This window comes from Lissotriton vulgaris, chromosome 4_1 (genome assembly GCF_964263255.1).
Source record: "Lissotriton vulgaris chromosome 4_1, aLisVul1.2, whole genome shotgun sequence".
In the NCBI taxonomy this organism is placed as follows: Eukaryota; Metazoa; Chordata; class Amphibia; order Caudata; family Salamandridae; genus Lissotriton; species Lissotriton vulgaris.
Genome location: NC_141691.1, coordinates 1,504,925,978 through 1,504,947,318, shown reverse-complemented (window position 1 = coordinate 1,504,947,318; position 21,341 = coordinate 1,504,925,978). Strand labels below are relative to the sequence as shown.

Genomic DNA, 21,341 nt, shown 5'->3' with positions numbered 1-21,341 from the left:
GCATGTGACCGTTGGGGGTATTGCCCTAGTGGCCTGATCTGCGAGGGGGGCACCCCTCCACAATGCGTGCAGGCCCCCGGGGCCCTGGGAAATACACCAAGACAGCGACTGCGACGAGTGAAAACCGGTGGTGGTGCCGGGGACACCGTGGGCTGTGATGCCTCTGGTCGGCGCCTCTGGTCCCCGACCAGAGGCCCAAAGAGAATGCAATCCGATAAACTTGATAAATACGCCTATTCGAAGGTGACCTCCCCCCCCCCGATTTGCAGAATGCTGCAGTCGAGAGGAAGAGTCTGAAGGGATCGGCCGCAGAGCTAACATTGCAAGACGTGATGGACGCCATGTACGGCGTACGGGTGTCCTTGAAACAGCGGACGGACGCCATTGCTACAGAGTTCACTCTCCTCAGGGCGGACCTCACTAAAATCTGGAAGAAGGTCAAACAGCTGGAGGTCACAACATCTAGCCTGGTCGAAGACACCTCCCAGCTGCAGCGAGAGGTAATAGACCTGCAAGTCTTTCAGAAACACATGGAAGAAAGACTTGACGATTAGGAAGAGCGCAATCGCCGAAACAATGTGCATAATTGGAGTTCCCGAAAAAGCGGAGGGGCAGGCCACGGATTTGTTTGTGGAAGACCTCATCCTCAACCACATACAGCCTAAGGGTCTATCCAAGTTCTTCATCAGAGCGGGCGCATAGGGTCCCAACCAAAGCCAGGGAAGCCTCCCAGACCGATTCTAGTTCGCCTGCCAAAAATATCGGGATAGAGATGCTATCTTCCAGTTTGCTCGAAAGGCCCCTCCTCTTCGTTACGACAACGCAGAAATCTCCTTCTTTCCAGACTTCACCCTGGCTGTTCAGAAGCAGAGGAGGTCCTTCTTGGCCATCAAAAAGAAACTGGGAGACAAAGAGGTGAAGTACTCAATGTTGTTTCCTGCTCGGCTCCGGGTGGAAGCGGATGGTAGAGCCTGGTTCTTCGACCCTCCAGAGGATGCTGCGGACTGGCTCGAGGGCAGGAGAAGGACGGAGGACCAGGATGAACACTGATGATCCCGCTTGAACTGCCAGAGATACTGAACACTACAGAACCGTAAGCTGCACACTCAAGGGGGGTCTCCTTTCCTCTTTGGGGAGGGGGCACAAGCATCACAGGCCTGCAAGGGGTTCACAGTGCACATTTGCCTACTAGCGGGGGACTGCTCAATTACTTTGCCACACAGGATGGTTTCTTGGCTGCTCCTGATCCGCAGTCCTGATTTCTGGAGCCATACTGATGCTGATTGAGGGTGCAGGTTCACCGGGGAGTGATCATCCACCTCCCCCCCACACATTTTAGCTACAGTTAGACCAGTTTGGGCGACAGGCACTCTGCAGAATTTCGTGATGGGCAGTTTGAGGTCCAAAGAGCAGGGTGGGGTATATTGGGTGGGTCTTGGGAATGCTGTTTTGTGCTCTTTTATTATTGTTTGTTCTTTGCTTGTCGATGATGCTATTCTTCGAACTTGGGTATGTGAATCTATACTGTGTCAGATGCAGTGGGAAACGGCCGTGACAGGCAGGTTAGACTGTTGCGTTGGAATGTTAATGGCCTCTGGGACAAACTCAAACGTAGCATAGTCCTGCAATATATCAAAGCCACTCCCCTGAGGTAGTCCTACTTCAGGAGGCACACTAGTTGGCAACACCTGTAGGGCCCTAGATAGATGGGGATACAAATTGGTGGCTCATTCTGGCTTCACTTCTGGGTCTCGGAGTGGGCATTTTAACTAAAAAATCCTTCCTGTATGCAGTACAGTGCACCTGGGTTGATGATATGAGGAGGTATGCGGCGGTATCTGGACAATGGGAGGGTGCAAGCCTCCATTTAGTCGCTGTGTATGTTCCACCAGGCCTGCAGAGCTCGACATTCCGAGACCTGGGCAGTCGTTTGCTCTCCCTCCCTGAGGGTAGGCTGGTGCTCGATGGTGATCTCAATGCAGTGGTCTTGGGACACCTCGATCGCTATCCCCCACGGGACATTGCTCATTCCCAGAGATGGCTCCCTGACTGTCTGGAGGCTATGGGACTGGTGGATTTGTGGTGCGCTCTGCACCCTGATTCTACCCAATACACGTTTTATTCTGGGGCACATAGCAGCCCCTCCCGCTTGGGCTACCTACCTGCCCTGCTTGCTGACGTTCAAGATGGCAGACACTTGGCACGAGGTAGATCTGATCATTCCCCCGTATGGGCGCATTTGGTGCTGGGTGGAGGCCCGGTAGAGTAGCACTGATTAACCTGTGATACCTCCGCAACCCAGCTGTCAAAAAAACGATCTTGCAGGCAATTACTAATTATTTTAACTACAACAGCGGCATGGTCCAGTCAGCCCAGGTCTTATGAGCGGCGTTCAAGGTGGTAATAGGGGGACAGGCTCTGTCCTCTATCGCCAGGGTGCGGAAAGATAGGGTCAAAGACCTGATCCAGTTGGAAGATGAGATCTGTCACCTCGAAGACTCAGAGGAAGATGGTCCCTCGCCGGAGGCGATTCACAATTTGCAACTCAAACGCGATGAGTACAGAAGCATTGCCATGGAGATGGCCAAAACACTGGGGAGAGAGAAAGCCGGTAGACTTTACGACTTGGGCGATAAAGCGGAGAAACTGTTAGCCTGGCTAGATAAGAAGGAACCAGCCCACAGGCTAGTCCCGAATTGACGGTCGAAGGGGGACACACCATAACGGACCCACAAGCATTCGCAAATACGGTTGCTGACGATTATTGCTCCGTGTATCGATCCACTTCTAGTCTCTCTGTTACAGACTCTGAGGATCTCCTCTGTGGCATCAGAATGCCGACCCTAACGGATGATAAACGTGTGGCGCTTGACAGTACCCTTACGGACGACGAACTGGCGCCGGCAAACCGTGGCCTTCGTACTGACAAGGTTTACGGTCCAAATGGTTTGCCGATAGAGTTGTACAAACTGAGATCGGACATCTTAGCTCCCCATATTCGTAAAATGTTTACCGAAAGCCGTGACAAGGCACTCCTTCCCTACGATCAGCATGTGGCTTCGATAGTGATGATACACAAGGACGGTAAGTCCAGGACTCACGCCTCTTCATACAGGCCAATTTCCCTTTTGAATGCCGAACCCAAGATACTTGCCAAAGTTCTGGCGAATCGTCTGCTACCGGTACTATGCAACCTTGTCCACCCTGATGAATCGGGCTTTTTGCCCCGCCGCAACACTGCCTTGAATCTGAGATGTGTGGATGGAGTTCTGGGCAGGCTCAGCACCATTTGGGAGGTGGCGGTTGTGGTCTCGCTGGATGCCACAATGGCCTTCTACACAAATGAGTGGCCCTATCTCTTTGCGGTCCTGGCCAAATTGGCCTTCGGCTCGGGCTTCATGGGCTGGGTGCGGCTTCTGTATCCGGAGCCTCGGACATACGGAGGTACAACTGGGCCGCCTATCTGGCAGCTATCAACCATTGTCTGTATAAACCTGAGGACGACCCAGCCTACAGGATGGATACATGGTTTCTGCCTGGGGGCACATACCATATAGCGGTCTATTCCAGACCTAGCCGGTATCAACTCATTGGCCCGAACAAGCACTAAGTGGTCGTGTGGCATACAGTGAGTAGAAGCCTGGGATGGGGTGGGAAACTTTCTCTGGCGACCCCCCTATGGGAGTCGGAGGATCTGGGCACACTTGGCACAACCAAAGGTTTTGACAAATGGGATATTATTGGGATCTCAACCATTGGTAACCAGTGGAAGAGGGGGGTGAATGGTGTCATTTGCAGACTTGCAGCATAGCCACGACCTTGCGGACTAAGAGTACTTCCGCTATCTACAAATACGACATGCACTACAATCAAATATCAAGGTGGGTGTTACCCCACCAGAAGCCTTGCCGTTAGAGGACAGGCTGCTGGATGGTTATATACCAGATAGGCATAGGCATTATGAACCATATGCTAAATATTAATTCTCCTGTAATTTTGGTGCCATAGGTGAAGTTGGAGTAAACATCTTCCCTCCCTCTCTATTTCCTTCCTATACTACAATATCTAACCAGGATAAGATTCCTAATACTACAATATTATAGTCTGATAAAATTTAAATAGACTGCACCATAGTAATCCTACTATCAAGGTCACTCTATAAACCATACCTTTTAGGGAATGCGTCATTTTGCATTTTTTTTATTTGATCGGATAGGTTGCTCCTAGTGAGATTCCCAAATATGAGAGTAAGATATGTAGTACAAAGAGAGGGAGCATATAACTTCAACTTACTGTTGGACGTAATTATGACAATTCATAGACGTCACGGTTGAAGCCAGGACAACAAAAGATCTACACAGACGGGTAGCACCTAAAAACGTAATAGTAGTAAAATATTTGTATCCAAACCTGGGAGTAGTATACCATGACGCTCAATAGAACTGACAAAGAGCTTAAGCATATCTCGTATGTCGCAATTATTTTATCTTATGAAACCACCCCATATGTAGGATAATGAAGCAGGTTTCCCTTTAAGGAATGCAGAACAACAAGCGGGTTTGTCCTCAAGGATATAAAGGATAGCACACCGTATATCCCGCAATAATAGCAAGGGCGGCAAACATAATTATGAGCTTATTGAGAATATAACAGATAACACGCCGTCTAACCAGTAATATTAGCGAGGGCCTTAATTCAACAAAGAGCCTTGCTTTCAAGAATAGATGTTACAAAGAGGGCACCTATTACAAGCATAACATGAGGACCTTAGTGGAAACCGCACTAAACCTCAGAGGGGAGTTTGCATTCGTTTAAAAATAAAAAACCAATAGGATTGAGCGCATAACATGAGGACCTTAGTGGAAACCGCACTTAACCTCAGAGGGGAGTTCCCATCCGATAAACAAACAACCAATAGGATTGAGTGCACTGCAAGCATAGTATGCAAATACTTAACCTCGAAAGAAGTAGGCAAGATTGGTCGACAAACAACTTGGTTCAGACCAATCACATCACAACATCCTACATTTAAGCAAGGTTGTTCGCGGGCTTCATATCATTCGAACCAGAACCCCCAGAAGCAGCGTGATTGATCCGCTCTAGGAGGTAAGACTTTTTCAGCCCAGACTCTCTAGTATTAGCACATAGGCGAATCCTTCATGTCCCCGCTTTAAGACTCAAAAGACTTAATAGTCTTATTTTAAATTTTACCAGGGGAGATTGTATTCCCGCTCGAGGAAACTGCTAGAGCGCTCCACCTTAAAAATAAGATACTCCACTCGATTTTAGAGGTACGTGTATTAAGGGCTTACAAACACAATCCAGTAGCGTCACCAAAACAATTCCCTGACCTAGCGGCTCTGTGTGTTTTTTCAAGTAGATGGAACTTGATTGATCTCCTTCAGGAACCATTTTAATTTGTACAACGTCGTAATCTATAAAATGACATCATTCAACATTCTGAAGAGATTATACAGGTACCGTTTTTATAATATGGTTTTCTATCTATCTCTGTAACGAGACACCATCATCCTTTCTAGACCAGTGTGAGGACTACAAACCCCCTTTATGGCAATAAAACAGTGTAGTATATAACCTAAGAGTATAGACCCAATCAATACACTATACTTGTGCCACACATAGTACATACAATTGTCTTATCCCTGCAGACACCTTTAACAATAACCATCTGTATTCACAGGAATTTATCCTATTTTGCTTCTTAAAAACGAGGCAGAGAACAGACCCATCAGCTTATCGCATTGCACAGAAGCACACCGGTAAGATGGAAATTGTATTAACCGTATCACAATGGCATCAGGGTTATCTAATAGTGCAAGTTGTACTAGGAGCCTTTCCGCTTTTATCTTCGGGTGTAACGGCCTCAAAGTCTCCCATATGCACTCCAATACCACATCAAATAGGAACAGGGGGTTCTCACAATCATGAAAATATCAGTAACATTCCAACAGAACCTGATAAGGATCTTTGCAGCATCATACCCAATTAGGGATAGAGAACTTAAATGGACCCGTAGCTTTCCTAGTTAGTCCCAAAGAATCTTACAGGGACCAGGTAACACTGTATCCAAGCAGTGATCAAGAATAGTGACTGTGTTCCTATCCGTTTAATCCCTAGCAATTTAGACCTGGTTATCCTTGCAATAGCAAACAATGTGGGAGATTATAGAGATATAGTATGACAGTAAAATAGAAGCTAATGAATGTACTATGGTAGTTGTAAGACTTTCCCTGTAATAGGAATGAGTAGCTAACCAAGGATCATCCAAATGTGGTGTATCAACCAAGTATGATAACTGTGATCGTTATTTGCGAAAATGGAAGATTAATTGTATGTATATCTATTGTAGGGGATTTGTACAGACCCTGAAACAAGACAGACATCGAACCTTAGTCTTGATAAAGGTGGAACATATACGCTTCAGAACCACCGAAACGCGTCAACGCCAAACTCCTGTACAATTCAAGTCCTCTCCTCCCCTGTTGATATACAAATTTGTGGCCATAAAACTAGGGAGTGATGAAATTGTAGTATTGAATGTACCACTTGTATTTTACAATTTTTTATGTTTTACAACAAATGTTTGTCTGTCTGTTGTATTGTGCAGGTCACAATAGATTGTATTAGTTGAAATTTTAATTGTTTCTTAGAAATTGTATGATGTATAAATGTAAACTGTTTTTATTTCTGTTACTTTAATAAATTGATGTGTACCTTATGTTTAGAATTGTATTAGTTCATGATTTTATCGTTGGTTGCTTTAAAGCTAAGTTTTAGCTTATCCTGTATATGTCTCAAGGGAACTAGTTTAATTTCTATATACCAGATAGGGTCATATCCTTGACATACAATAAGTTGGTCAGTAATGCGCCTGACCCCCTATCACTCCAGAGACAGCACTAGGCAAACGATGGGCTCGAGATTGATGATGAGGAATAGCAGGAGGTCATGGCCTCCCCCAAAGAAGTGGCCATCTCCTCTAGATTGCTTCTTGTGCAATTAAAGATCCTACATCAGATTTATATCTCTGGTCCAACGCTGGTTAAAATGGGCAGAGTGGATGAGGGTGAGTGTTGGTGAGGCTGTGGGCAGATTGGTTCCTTTATACATATAATATGGGAGTGTCTCCTCATTCAATCTTATTAGTCCAGGGTGATTAAATGTATGAGTCGAGTGACGGGGTAGCTACACGTACGGAAGCGAAGCAGTGCCTCTTGAATATATGGGGGCCCACAGACCTCAACAGCAGAGATATATTATGGGTCACTCTGGGCCAGATGATAGCCAAGCGAAAGATAGCGCAGGCATGGGGGGTGAGGGAAGCACCCGGGATGTCCTCTTGGAAGAACGACATGGACTGGTGTATGCTTAGGGAAAAAACTGTGTATATCTCCCGGTGGTGCCCCAGTAAATGGTCCTCCATCTGAAACAAGTGGAACGAACATTAAGGGGGTATCTGTGCTTCCCCCCACCTGGACCCTGAAACTGATGACCAACTTCCACCGTAACATCCTATTGTACTCCCTCTAAAATATAAGATTGTACACAAGATTCGAAGCTGATGTTTCTGCATTTCTCTAAGATGTGATTTGCCAACATTGTCTTGTAAAAAAAAAATCTTTTTATTAACTTATAACAAAAATAGCTGCATTAGCATGTAGAAATCCCCCAATTTGCTTTTTTTCAAAGGGGCCCCAATTTAACTTGTCATCCAGCATAACTCCTAAATAGGAAAATATCCTGGTTTTGGGAACAGGGATAGCCCTAACCTTAGAGTTAAAAGATTTTTGAAGCTACGTCCCATCAGAGCCACACATGACTTCGAATTGTTCACTAGCAGGTCCCGATCTTCCATGAATGCGATGGAGTTAAGTAATGTTTCTAGCCCTCTTGCGGTCAGGGCCATAAGGACAACATCGTCCGCATACAGAAGAACTGGCAAACCGCGCCGGCCCACCTGGGAAAAAGCTGTCTGTGTAGCTGTCAATTGCTTCCCCAGATTATCAATGTATACATCCCTGTCGTACCCCTCTCTGGATTGGTAACGGACTGGTCACCTTGCAATCATTGGTGTGGCGAACCACCGCTTTGGTGTCCCTATGGAGGTCTTATAAAAAAAGAACAATATTTTTTTCTACTCCCATACACCGGAGGGTCTCCCATAGTTTACTTCTATTCACCCGATCAAATGCTGAAGACTCGTCCATGAATGCCAGATTGATCGTACCAGGGCGTGCAACTGTATATTTATTTATGAGCTAATGCAATTTAAGGCTTTGATCCACTATGGACCTTCCCGGGCCAAAACCATATTGGATATCAGCTAGGGTGTTGTTGTCATCTGCTCATGTAGATAGCCTATCCAATCAAATACATCCCACCACCATTGAGATGGGCCTTTAGCAAAGGGTACTATCCTTATTGTCTTTTTTAAAGATTGGAACAATTGTGGATATAGCCCAGGAGCTAGGTTGAACCCTTCCTATGGCTGGATTGATAAGTGCAGTAAGAACTGGCGCCCACAGCTGAGGATTGGATATAAAAAATGGGCGGTATACTGTCGGGTCCGGGGGCCTTATTTCTAGACAATCCCTCGATGTCTTTTCGCTCCTCTTCGACATAAACAACAAGGGACGTCTTTCCCACCCCCCGGCTATCTACTGATCTGGCTTCTATTAGCCTGGTAAACATTTCCTCAAAATGACCAACCCATTCCTCCTCTGTATTGTGTGCATCAAAGGTCTGTCTGGAGTCTCCTACCAGGAAAGGACTATTAACTATGAGGCAGAACCTTACAAAAAATAATGAAATGATCTGGAGCAGAGAGCCTACTCTATGCCTCATCCCTCAGCTCAGCCTTCCGCCTTGTTAATTCTACCTTATATTGACCTCTACAGGCTTTTACTAAGGCAGGATCCCTGGGTTTAGTACCTAACACCCCCCTCAATTTCCTTGCTGCTCTGTTAGCAATTAAGATTGAACCATCTCGAGCGCGATCGGACAGATATCTGGATGGAGGCCTTAATAGATCCCCAAAGGAGCATGAGAAGACTAAAAAAGCATTGAGTATAATCCCATGAACTACCTGTCCTTGTACAACGATGTCTAATTTGTCTTTACACCTGGCTATGAGGGACTCATAGAAGAGGTCCGCTGTAAACTGAGTCCACCTTAACCGTCTACCCAGATCTTTTGCGAAAAGTGACCCCATTTCTCTGTTCATCCTACACTTTCGTAACTGGAGCCAACTGGTTGTAGCACAAAGAGTGTTGTGGTCACAATAGATGCTATCCTCAAAGAGAAATTAGTCAAGAAGGGAAAATAAAGATTAGACACATAAATAAAATCAATAAAGGATACAACCCCCCCCCCTGAAAAGGTGGGAACAATGCTTCTACCGCTTTGGTTCAACCAGCACATTGCCATGGTCAGGTCGAACTCCTCAACCAGAAGATTCAGAGTCTCTTCCTGCTTATTGTACTGTACATGCATACCTGACACACGTGGGGTATCCAGTACTGTGGGGCTTTGACACCGTGGGGTCCCCACATAGGTGAAGATTAAAATCTCCAACGATCATGAGGAAACAGTTATAGTTCATCTTTGGAGTTGTACTTCTTAAAAACGATCCTAGCCTGGAAATATAACAGACATCTTGGGCAACAGCAATGACATTATAAAAATAAAATAACAATAAATTGACCAACCCCTGAGTGAATAAAAAAGACTGTCCCTCTATCAGTACACTGCCGTCTGAAGGTGCTTCCAACCGATAACCTTTGTTTGCAAAGATAATCAACCCACCCTTGGATCTTCCTGCCCGTGATGGAATGGCGGGCACAAAAACGGTCTTATAACCCTCAAGAAAAAAGTTGTTAGTGATGGACCATGTCTCCTGAATTTTCCGGACCTTCCAATCCAAGAGACTCTGTATAACATATTGATGAATGTTTCTATTCTAAAATCCAGGATTGGGTTGTAGTTCAGCCAATGTAGAACTATATTCTTTAATTGATCAAAGGCTTCAACGCCGTCAAAGTGGAGCACCGGGACATTTCCAAGAACCACTACATATTGGTTGACTCCGAGGGGTAGGTGTAAAACCGGAAACCTTTGCGTCTCACTTGGTCCCGTGTTGTCTACTATGCAGTTCTCCAAACAAACTCCTCCTCCTTTTGAGTTTTGACGATTCTCCCCATGAGATTTTAGATGGCCCAGGGCAAGGATGTGCTTTAGGGTGCTGAAATTCTGTTATCGCAGTTACAACCAAAGAGTCTATCTTTGAGGGTTATAAATTCACCTCTGACTGGGGCAGAGGGGATTTGCTACCTTGCACAGCAATTGATGAGGATAAAGGCATCTGCGCCATGATCCCATGGTTATGTACACTATTTGTGTCCAGGCAAGAACCAGACACCCCCCCCTGGTTTTACTAAGAGTCGTTCAGTCCTCTGCTGGGAAGTGCTGACCTATCTTCAGGAGCTCCGATTCTATTGTGGCTAGGCATTGGCTGATGGGGTCTAATTTAAGGTCTATGGCTGCCAATAATGATTCCAACCAGCCTTTCATCATTACCACCAAGTCTTCCTTTGATATGGTTAGCAGATTGCTTGCACTTGCGCTTTGCGCTGTTGGCTCTGCCCTCAGACTTTTTGCTTTACTCATGGTCAAAGGACCTTTCCTTTGACTCCCATGCCTGTCCCAGATCCACCCCCTGTACTTACTCAGTTACTCCTAGTCTGGGGGACGGATTCCACACCATGGATATCTGAAAGAGATATGTTAGTGATAGGTTCCTTACCTTACAATATCCCCAGGCGTCAGACTGGATCCGGAATGTTTTGCTCAGCAGTACCCCTGCGTGTCAGTAGGTGGCGTTGTGCGGCTCGGCGTCAGCGGCTGGTGTTGTAGGCGCTAAGATGACGTCACAGAAACTACTTGCATGCCGACGTCAGTTCTTTTTCTGCGCCGAACGCGCAGATCTGGATTGAGCACGTACCTCATTTATGTTTTTGACTACTCTTTTGAGACCTTTGTCTCCCCTTCTCTCTCCAGGTGCACGTAGGGATGCCTGGCTTTAAGTCTTTTGAGTCGTGTCACCGTAATATATTGGTGGCGGACCCCCACGATGTGTGCCTCTACTGCCTAGAGATCCACCATGACTCCCGCGACTGCCGAGACTGTCGAGCCATGGCCCCGAAGGCACTGCGGGAGCAGCCCGGGAAGTTGCTGGAAGTCTGGCATTCCTCTCACCACCGCTCTGCATCTAGGGGCTGTTCCTGGGACCGCTTGTGGGACCGGAGCCATTGCTCCTCGGGCTCTAAGTCTTCACCTTCAGATTTGGGTAAGCGACTCCATAAAAAGAAGTCGAAGAAGCACATTCGCTCTCCGACGTCCCCCCGTCGCTCCCTGGATTCGGACAAGGGGGACAGGGGCTCTGCCCCTGCAGTTCCTTTGGAGCAGAGGAATCCCACGGCCTTCCCGCTATACTCTGGTACGTCGGCGATTTCCGAACAGGTGCAAGAGTTTCTTGCTGCCATGGACTGCCTTTACAGGCCCCGGGCTCCCGCCGGCACACCTTTGGGCCCCGCGGTACGTGTCCAGATCCTGCTGGCCCGACAGCTCCACCACTGGCTCCGGCACCAAAGGATCCTACGCCGCTGGCTCTGGCCTCGGCGCCACGAGGTGTAGCGCCGCTGGTTCTGGCCCCGGCGCCACCCTCGGCACAGCCCGAGGTGCCACGCTGGGTGCCATTCCTTCCACACCTGCCACGGTTCCTGGACCATTTTGTTCCGGCCTGGGATCCGCATTGGGATGCGGCTCTGGCCCGTCCCCAGGCCGTGCCTTTCCCTGAGCTGTTTGTCCCTTCTCCGGCTCTGCTGCGGCCACCGGCCCAAGCTACGCCGGAGCCGGACGATGGCTGGGATGGGTCCGAGGCCCCCTTCGCTCTGCAATGAGACTCCGAGCAGGATTGGATGGATGACCTTGAGGATGCGGGCGAACAGGATGTGTCTTTGGACCCGGGGTTTGCCTCTCCTCCGCCTACCTTGGAGGAAGGTGCCTCATACACCAGGGGGCTTTGTCGGGCAGCTGAGGCTCTCCATCGCGACCTCCCTATGGTGGCCCTCAAGACCAAATAAAAACATCGCTAGGCATCATCACCTGGTGACCCCGCCTTCCTGACCACTCTCCCCAGTGCCTTTCTCTCGGCTCTGCTGGACAAGGACTCTAAGCGACTGGACCTATTTGGCAAGAGATTGTTCTCCTCAGCAAGCTTGGGGCTACGTTTGTTTAACATAGCCTGCTTGTTGGGCTGTTACTCCCATGCAGTGTGGGATTCTGTTGCCTATTTCTTACCCCAGTGTTCTGAGGAGGTCCAGGCTGTTGTTTCCCAAGCGATTGCAGAGGGTAAGGATGCAGCAAAGTTTGCCATCTGGTGCGGTTTGGATACCGCTGATTCATCGGGCCGTACAATTTCCACGATGGTGGTGTTGCAGTGCCACACCTGGTTGCGTTCCACTGGGTTCTCACCCGATGTCCAGGGCTCGCTCATGGACATGACCTTTGATGGTTCCCGCCTCTTTGGCGATAAGGCAGATAACGCCCTGGAGCGCTTTAAAGACTCCCGGGCTACGGCCAAGCCGTTAGGTTTTTCTACAAAGAAACCTACCACGCCTGGTTTTCGTTCCTTTCGTGGCCAGGGTAGGGGCACTCGGGTGCGCCCCTCCAACAAGCCTGTGCAGAACCAGCTTTAGCATGGCCGTGGATTCCGCAGGGGCGGGTCTGGCAAACAACGTGTGGGTCAGTCCACCTCTATCTCCACCCCCGCTGCTGCCGCCTCTAAGCCTTCCTAATCCGAGCTTCAGGGAGCACCCCACGCCGGTGAGTGGCAGGGTTCGCCACCACCTCCACCACTGGTGCGAGATTACATCGGACAAGTGGGTGCTGCAGATAATCCGCCATAGTTACTCGCTCCCCTTTCTGTCCTTCCCTCCAGTCATGACACCTAGGTACCGCATGTCGGGGGATCATTTGGCTCTTCTCCATCAAGAATCAAGAAGTCACATGCCTCCTGGCCAAGGTGGCCATCAAGTGCGTTCCCGGTCATGAAGTAAGGAGTGGCTGTTAGTCCCACTACTTTCCGGTCCCCAAGAAGGAAAAGGGGGGTTGCCCCCCATCTTGGACCTCCGGGATGTCAATCGCTTCCTCCTAAAGGAGATGTTCAAGATGCTGACTCTTGCTCAGGTCCTGACTGCTCTGGACCCTGGAGACTGGATGGTGGAGTTGGACTTGCAGGACGCTTATTTTCATATTCCCGTCCTGCTGGCCCACCGGCGCTACCTGCGGTTCACGGTAGGCCAGGAGCATTTTCAGTCTGCTGTGCTCCCCTCGGCCTTACCAGTGCCCCTCGGGTGTTCACAAAAGTGATGGCGGTGGTCTCAACTCATCTGCGCCGGTTAGGGGTGTCAGTCTTCCCCTACCTCAATTACTGGCTGTTGAAGGCGGGCTCGCCCCAGGCGGTTGTCACCCACCTCCAGACTATGGCCAACCTCCTACATTTGCTGGGGTTCTCCATCAAAGTGCCGAAGTCACACCTGAGTCCCTCTCAGACGCTCCCCTTCATCAAAGAAGTTCTGGACTCAACACTGTTTCGGGATTATCCTCCCGAACAGCGTGTCCGGGATATTCAAGGTCTGATTCCGCTCTTTCAGCCTCTATCCTGTGTTTCAGTCAGGATGACCCTCTGGCTTCTGGGCCTGATGCCTTCCTGCATCCTGCTGGTGACACACGCCAGATGGCATATGCGGGCTCTGAAGTGCGACCTGAACTTCCAGTGGGCACAGCATCAGGGCAACCTGTCTGATCACGTCCAGATCTCGGAGGGCGCTGCACAACAGTTGCTACGTTGGCTCACGAATGGCGATTGGGTCAGTGGCAGATCCCTCTCCTTCCCCGAACCAGAGCACACAGTGGTGACGGATGCATCGCTCATGGGACGGGGAGGCCACTTGGGAGAGGTGGAGATCAGAGGCCTGGCGTAGTCCAGGCTCCACATCAAGCTTCTGGTGCTTCGGGCGATCCGACTTGCACTAAAGGCATTCCTTCCCTCTTTTTGGGGAAGTGTAATGCAGGTGTTCACGGACAACACCACCGTCATGTGGTACGGCAACTAACAGGGCGGGGTGGGGTCATGGACCCTATGTCAGGAGGCTCCGCCTCCGGACATGGCTGGAACATCAAGGCATTACCTTGGTGGTCCAACTCCTGGCAGGCTCTCTGAACGCCAGGACCGATGAACTCAGCCGACAGTGCATGATGGATCACGATAGGGGTCTGTACTCGGACCTGGTGCAAGGTCTCTTTTGGCAGTGGGAAGAGCCTTGGTTAGATCTATTCGCCACCGAAGAGAACGTGGAATTTCCAAGGCGGCACTTGCTCAGAGATGCTTTTCGTTGCGAGTGGAGCTGCGGTCTGTTGTACGCCTTTCTGCCTATACCACTTCTGCCCAAAGTGCTGAAGAAGGTCAGGCGCGTCCAGGTCCAATTCATTCTTGTGGCTCCGGACTGGGCTCGAAGAGTATGGTATCCCGAGATACTCCGTATGAGCATCGATCCCCTGACACGTCTGCCTCTTCGGAAGGATCTTCTGTCGCAGCAGCAGGGGACCCTCATGCATGGAGATTGATTGGCGACAGTTGACACCTTTTGATCTTCCTTCTGAAGTCTGTGATGTCATTCTGGATGCCAGGCGTCCTTCTATCAAGACGGTGTACGCCTGCAGGTGGGACACGTTTGTGGCATGGTGCACAGCGAAGGCTGTGTATCCCCTTTCTGACGGTCTTTATGATGTTCTTCTGTTCCTTCTCTCTTTGGCCCAGCAGGGCTCTGCGTGGGGCACTATAAAAGGTTATCTATCTGCCATCTCCACCTTCTGTGGCTTCCAGATCAGCCTTCCCTTTTTAAGTCCCCGGTCGTTAACGGTTTCCTTAAGGGCATTACGCATACGTTCCCAATTGAACCCTTCAATAATGTCTCAGTGGGACTCGCATCTTGTCTTGACTTTTTTTGATGTGTTTCTCCTTTTGAGCCCCTTCATACCTGTCCCTTACGTCTTCTCACTTTGAAAACGGCTTTCCTGGTGGCTATCACCTCTGCCAGAAGAGTAAGTGAGCTCCAGACTCTTTCTTCCAAACATCCTTTCCTTTCTGTTCACCTGGACAAAGGTGGACACGCCCTTTCACATCGGGCAGTCCATCACTTTGCCCACCTTCTTTCCGCCTCTGCGTCCTTCCCGGGAAGAGGAGAGACTCCACCGTCTGGACCCAAAACGTGCGCTAGCATTCTATCTGCAGCATACTCAGCAGTTCCGGGTGGATGATCAGCTCTTTGTTGGCTACATGGGCACCAAAAAAGGTCAAGCTGTGCAAAAACGGACCATCTCCCGGTGAGTCATTCTGTGCATCAAAGCATGTTACTCCTTGGCCAAGAAGGAGCCTCCTGTGGGGCTGCATGCCCATTCGACCAGAGCAACTGCAGCCACTACTGCTTTGGGACGCGGCCTTCCCTTGCAGGACATTTGTCAGGCAGCTACATTGCCCTCGCTGCACACGTTTACCAAGCACTACTGCCTTGACAGTAGGTCCGGAGAGATGGCTTCTATGACCGTTCCGTGCTCCGTGACTTTTTGGTGTAAGCTCGTTCACAGACCCTCCAAAGGGGTTGGTATTGCTGGGGTATCTATTCTAAGGTAAGGAATCTATCACTTATGTGTCTCTTTCAGATGGAGTTACTACTTGTGTAACGATATATCTGTAAGAGACATTAGTTAGTGATAGATTTCTTACCGCCCCACCCATCCTCCCCGTTCTGCGAACTGATTACTAGGGTTCAGGTCATCCCCTTTTAGGGCCCTAGTTTTATGCACCAATGGTCAGTTTCTTGCATGGTTCTGCGTTTCGGCGCCGAAAGTCGTGTACAGAACTGATGTCAGCAAGCATGGTGGAGCCTAAGGAGTCTCTGTGATGTCATCTCGGTGCATACGACGCCAGCAACGGACGCAGAGCCGCACAACGCCACCTACTGACACGCAGGGGTACTGCTAAGCAAAACTTTCCGGATCCAGTCTGACACCTGGGGATATTCTAAGGTAAAGAATCTATCACTAACTAATGTCTCTTACAGATATATCGTTACACAAGTAGTAACTTGTGCGATCCTACATCCGTGCCCAAGTAGGTAAATCTTAAACATAAGTGGAGGGACCTAGGTCTGTGTCTAAATTGGTGGGTACAACATACCCTTCAGGCTGGTCTATGCTGACCCTTGTCATGTTAGATAAACTAAATTGAGGGCTTTGACAGGGGACTGAGAGTGCCAGCGGGCCACTAGCTCAATCTCCTTATCTATAATTTCAGCCTGGGGAACCGATGCACCTACAGCCCATCCTTTACATTTTACCATTTGTCAACAGAGAGGAGGAGGAGTTCACACCGAGAAACGGTCACCAGCGTGTATACAGGCTACCTCAGGTACTCAATGACTCGAAGGTTTGAACAGGACCAGAACCCTCCTGATCTGCACCCGAGCCAACAATAACCCTCCTCCTACCTTCTTATGCTGTGTGATGGTGCCAATGTTCCACAGAGCTTGTAGGGCTCCAACTTGCCTGCTCCCCGCCAAAAGCTGTCACACAGTGGCTTTCCCAGCTCCAAGTCCAACCTCAAGTCTCCATGTCGAGGGCCAAGGGGGGTGGCCTAGCCTAGTCTTCCGGGCTCTGGCGGTCGGAAAAGGACCTGCCCTTGGCCACGCCTCGGGGGCCCTCGCAGGCTTAAACACAGGTATTGGCCCTTCCTCCTGCAGGACACTGCCATTTGCTGTTCGTGAGGGGGACCTCCAGTCCATTAAGGCTGTGTCCAGCAGGATTGGGCCTGTACCTGCGTTTAAGCCTGCGAGGGCTCCCGTGGTGCAGGATGAGCTGCTGTACTGTGGACTGCTGCCTTTGCCATTTGCTGTTCATGAGAGGGACCTTCAGTCCCGGAAGGCTAAGGCAGCAGGCCACAGCCCAGCAATGCATCCTGCAACAAGGGAGACCTTGCGGGATTAAACGCAGGTTTTGGCCACTCCTCCTGCTGGACACAGCCTTCTGGGACTGGCCTTTACCTGCCATTATAACCACCGGTACTAGGCTGTAATGCCTAAAAATAGCATCCTAGAATTGTGGCAAGTTGCATTTCTGAATCAACCGATATGCTTAAATATATCATATTTTTTATACTTCTGGTGTACATTAGCACATCCTGCTATACAGTTCTGCTTATACTTCTTAGCAATTTTCCTCGATCTGTACTTAGTTAAAACAATAATGTTTCTTCAAATTTCTTTCTACTTACCTAAAAAGATTCATGCTCTGTTTTTTACTGCTTTACTTTGTACTGTGACTGAACAATGCAAATACTTCACATCTTCAAATATGCAGAAAAACAAATGCATAAAATATTAAAATCAAGTAGCAATATAGAAATTACCCAGTGGTTCTCCCATTTTCCCGTTATAACAGCAGGTCCTAAGGAACGTGCGGGGTTCATGCTGGCACCAGTGTAGTTGATCTATCAGGAAAACAGTTAAGATTGATATTACTATGTTTGTTTTCTTAGTCGAATATAATGTGCTTTAGTCTTCTCAGTCCTTTAACGGCATTATACCAGCCATACCGTGGAATAAAGTTACTAATCCCATGCTGGGCTTTGAGTCACATGTATTCTAAAATATCTAGCAATTATAAACAAGGGTCACTAATAACGTCCGCATACATATTTCTAAATAACAGAGTTAGCAGTGGCGGAAGAAATACAACAAATCTCATAGTTTTAGTTGTGTAGTTCAACAATGGCTGTATATTATTCTACATTTAAACCTACCGTCTACAATATGGTCATGCTATTTTCTAAAAGATCCCTTCCATGGATACATGGACACTTTATTTGAGATTTTAAAGGAAATTAGGGGAGGCCTTGAAAGTGTAGTTTCTTTTTCAAAGCTTTTCAATTTGAGTGCTAGTTATGAGGTTCTATTTTGCTGGGAGAATGTTTTAATAGCGACATATGAGATATGGTTACATTTTCTTCACCAAATACCTTCTCCGGCAGGGGCAGGTTGGCCTTGTACAGCAGTCTCTCCTCTGGCCGATTTCGAGGTTGCAGGCTCTGTGGTTACTTTATATTTATTTGCTGGTGGAAAGCATGGAGCCCTGAAAGAATCTTTATGCTTTCATCTCACACTGCATAACGTTCCAGGACAACAAAAAGACATCACTCCACAGCCCTCCTACATGATGGCGCACACATCAGTGCACGCATAACATTGCTGCCACAAATTGTTTCTTTCTCAAATCAAGAAAATACTCAAGAAGAAATTGCAAAGTTCTATGTTAAATAACACGTGTGTCATGAATAAAAATTGTAGAAGGTAATCAATTCAAGAATAACTTTATTTCGGTTCAAAGAACCATAAATGTTTCACAGTAAAATATTCACAATTCATAAAACACCAATAGAGAAAAGTAAAAAAACACCAAAGTAAATAAATCATAACATTTCAGCAGTCAATTAAAAAGCATGGTTTTTAGAAGAACAATTGAAATAACATATACACATTCTGATAATCCTAGGCTGATTTCACTCATAGCGCTTTCTAATCATGATGGAGCCCCTTATGAAGTTTGCTACAGCAACGCAGATATCAGAGGAGGCCAATGTATGCAAGTAATTAAAACCATAATTATATGAGCAAGGATGAATATTCCTTAATAATGGAAGCAGAAATCTGGTTCTCAGCGACTTATATAATGTGCAAAATAAAAAAAAGTGGAAAGTGCTTTGCCTAGAATAATTATCACATGGGCAAGGCATAAGTGTGCCCGCCCAGCCCCCTTGAGGAGGAAACGCTACCAAAAAGTGCACTGTGAATAGTTGGAACCTAGTTAAGTAAAATCTAATCTGGGATTTAGTAGTAAAAGATGAATACAAATGTGAGGGAGCAAAAGGCAAATGGAACGCTCCTATGACACCTTGCAGTTGACTGCTGTGCATATTGCCCTAAGTGAAAAAATGGCTCTTTAAGGTGACCTTTGAAAACCCAGAAAGAATCCCTCCAAATGGTAAAAAGTGTCCTAGACTATTTCTTGAAACTTTTCTCTCAAAAGCAGAGCCAAGGGTTCCTTAGGGAATTATATATGTTATGGGTGTCCTTAATAACTTCGCCTGAAAACTCTAGATCATCTGAGAGCCAAATATTTACTTATGAATACAAAGGGGTAGAGCCGATACGATCTTCTATACACTCTTGGCCCAAATCTTCATGAAAAAATAAAGTGGGGGCACTTTTTCGTGCCATCAGTAGTCTTTTGATGAAAATATTTGCTACCAGTTAAAGCTGTTGGCTTCCATTGATCACGCAAACCGCAGCCCCATATGTAGCTACAGGGATGCATTTAGCTGTGTAAAGAGTTAATAATTCCTTCACGGTTTGTGCTCCAGTTTACAGGCAAAGCAGAACATTCACTTTTAACCACTAGAGCACAGCAGACAAGCAGGGCTATCAATTGGTTCCCAATTCTTCTGGTTATTGAATAGGTTGCCCAGATCACAGAAACACTTAATAATTTCTATCTTCTTTCCCTGGACAATAAAAGTTTTGGTGTTTATGGTCTTTGGCCACACACTATTATATACGATTTGATAAAATTGTTTTAAATCAGGTGATTTCATAAAATCAGTAAAAGTGCAAGGGATTTCTGCAGACTCATGGTTATCCTTGCCAATAATACTGTCTCGTCTACGTATGAAAGCAGGGGGACAGGTTTATTACCAATTTTGGGGGAGTCAAGCTCTTTCATTTATACAAATGAGCTGGAGACTCTTTGTTAAATAAGAACAAAAAGTAGGTTAAAATATATCCTTGGCGAACCTCCACCGTGGAGATAATTGGATGGGGTTTTCCCCCTTACTGCCAATTCTTATGGTAACTGTTGTATTTGTATGGGGCCTACGCAGAGGGGCTATACGTGCTTTTTCGCACCCATGTCTTCCATTATCACCCACAATTTATTCTGATTTACTGTATGAAAAGCACTAGATCAGTCCATTAAGGCCAAGTGGGTAGAGCTCTACATGGACCTCACGTGCTTGCTGACAATTAGAGACTATTTAAGACGTTGTTCTGTCATGCCCAGCCCCCTCCTAAAACCATATTGAGTATTTGACAAGACACCTTTGGAGGATGCCCACTATTCCATTCATGAGGGAAGGACCCTATGTAATGTGGGATTCTTGTAAAGCGCACTGTTACTCTACCCGAGTGTCCTGGCGCTGTAAACCGCTGGGTAACCCGTCCTGGTTTTCCCTGTGAGATGGTCCCTTCCTGGGTATCTTGAGGAAATATAAATTTTTGGTCAAGTTATGTTCCCTATCATGTACCCCACCATCTCCATGTACGAGTTAAAGTGCATGTAACTTCCCTCCTGTGCCAGCTATGAAGACGCAAATACATTTGCGTCCAACGTTAACATGTCCTCTTTCAGACCCACCCTGAATGGGTTGGATAGTCCGTTCCTAAGTATGCTATGCCAACGTCTTTTTGTAGTGTACTCTACATGTTTTTCAGCTCTGGCAAAATAGGCCCAGAATTTCTGCCATCGAGCCTTTTCCTTCCTTCTGACTCTGAAAGCCTCAGCCCAGGCTGCCCCCGTACCCGTGAACTCTGCCTTACTTCCAGCGCGGCCCACCACGCTCAGCTCAGCCTGCTGCCTGCCAAACCTGACTACAACCTTCGAGTTATCTGTTCCGCTCCTCGAAGATACATTCCTGCCTACTAGTTTCAGTAAACATTCCCCAGCTGCAGAGCCAAAGGGCCGGCCTGTCTCCGTGCAAGTAATTCATAGCCTCTGTTACCATGCTCCCATGGAAGGCCCATGCCCCCACGCTTCTCATGCAGACACTCAGGCGCTTATACACGCACTCACAGTCAGTATAGAATAGCTTCTGCCCCAGAGACCTTTCCGCCCAGATAGCTCAGTTCCTAAACATCAGATATCAGATACGATAGAAGCACAAGTTGATCTGACATGCTAGACTTCTGTCTCTTTTCCGTCAGTGCAAATGTCAAGCCCCCTGCACCCTCCAGTTTCACGCCAATCACACGTCATGCAGCTGCGCGCGCATCCAAGCCTCCGATTTCTGCTGACATTGCAACATCTCTGTTTAGTGCCACCCACATGTGACACCTACCTGTGACGTTTCTAAAGCACACCTACAGTTACGCCTA

The 21,341-nt window shown here is 47.7% G+C and overlaps 1 protein-coding gene across 2 annotated transcripts in view; it reads right to left on the bottom strand.

The window, feature by feature from the left end:
* The window catches only part of LOC147724156 (aquaporin-4-like), a 121,221-nt gene that overhangs the window by 75,621 nt on the left and 24,259 nt on the right, over nt 1–21,341 (bottom strand). The window contains exon 3 of one of the 2 annotated variants that reach the window (XM_086966955.1): nt 17,546–17,626. The exons of the other annotated variant lie outside the window; for it this stretch is intronic. Within the exon in view, the coding sequence (XP_086823081.1) occupies nt 17,546–17,626 (81 nt within the window). The remainder of the gene's footprint in view (nt 1–17,545; nt 17,627–21,341) is intronic. 2 annotated transcript variants of the gene reach the window in all.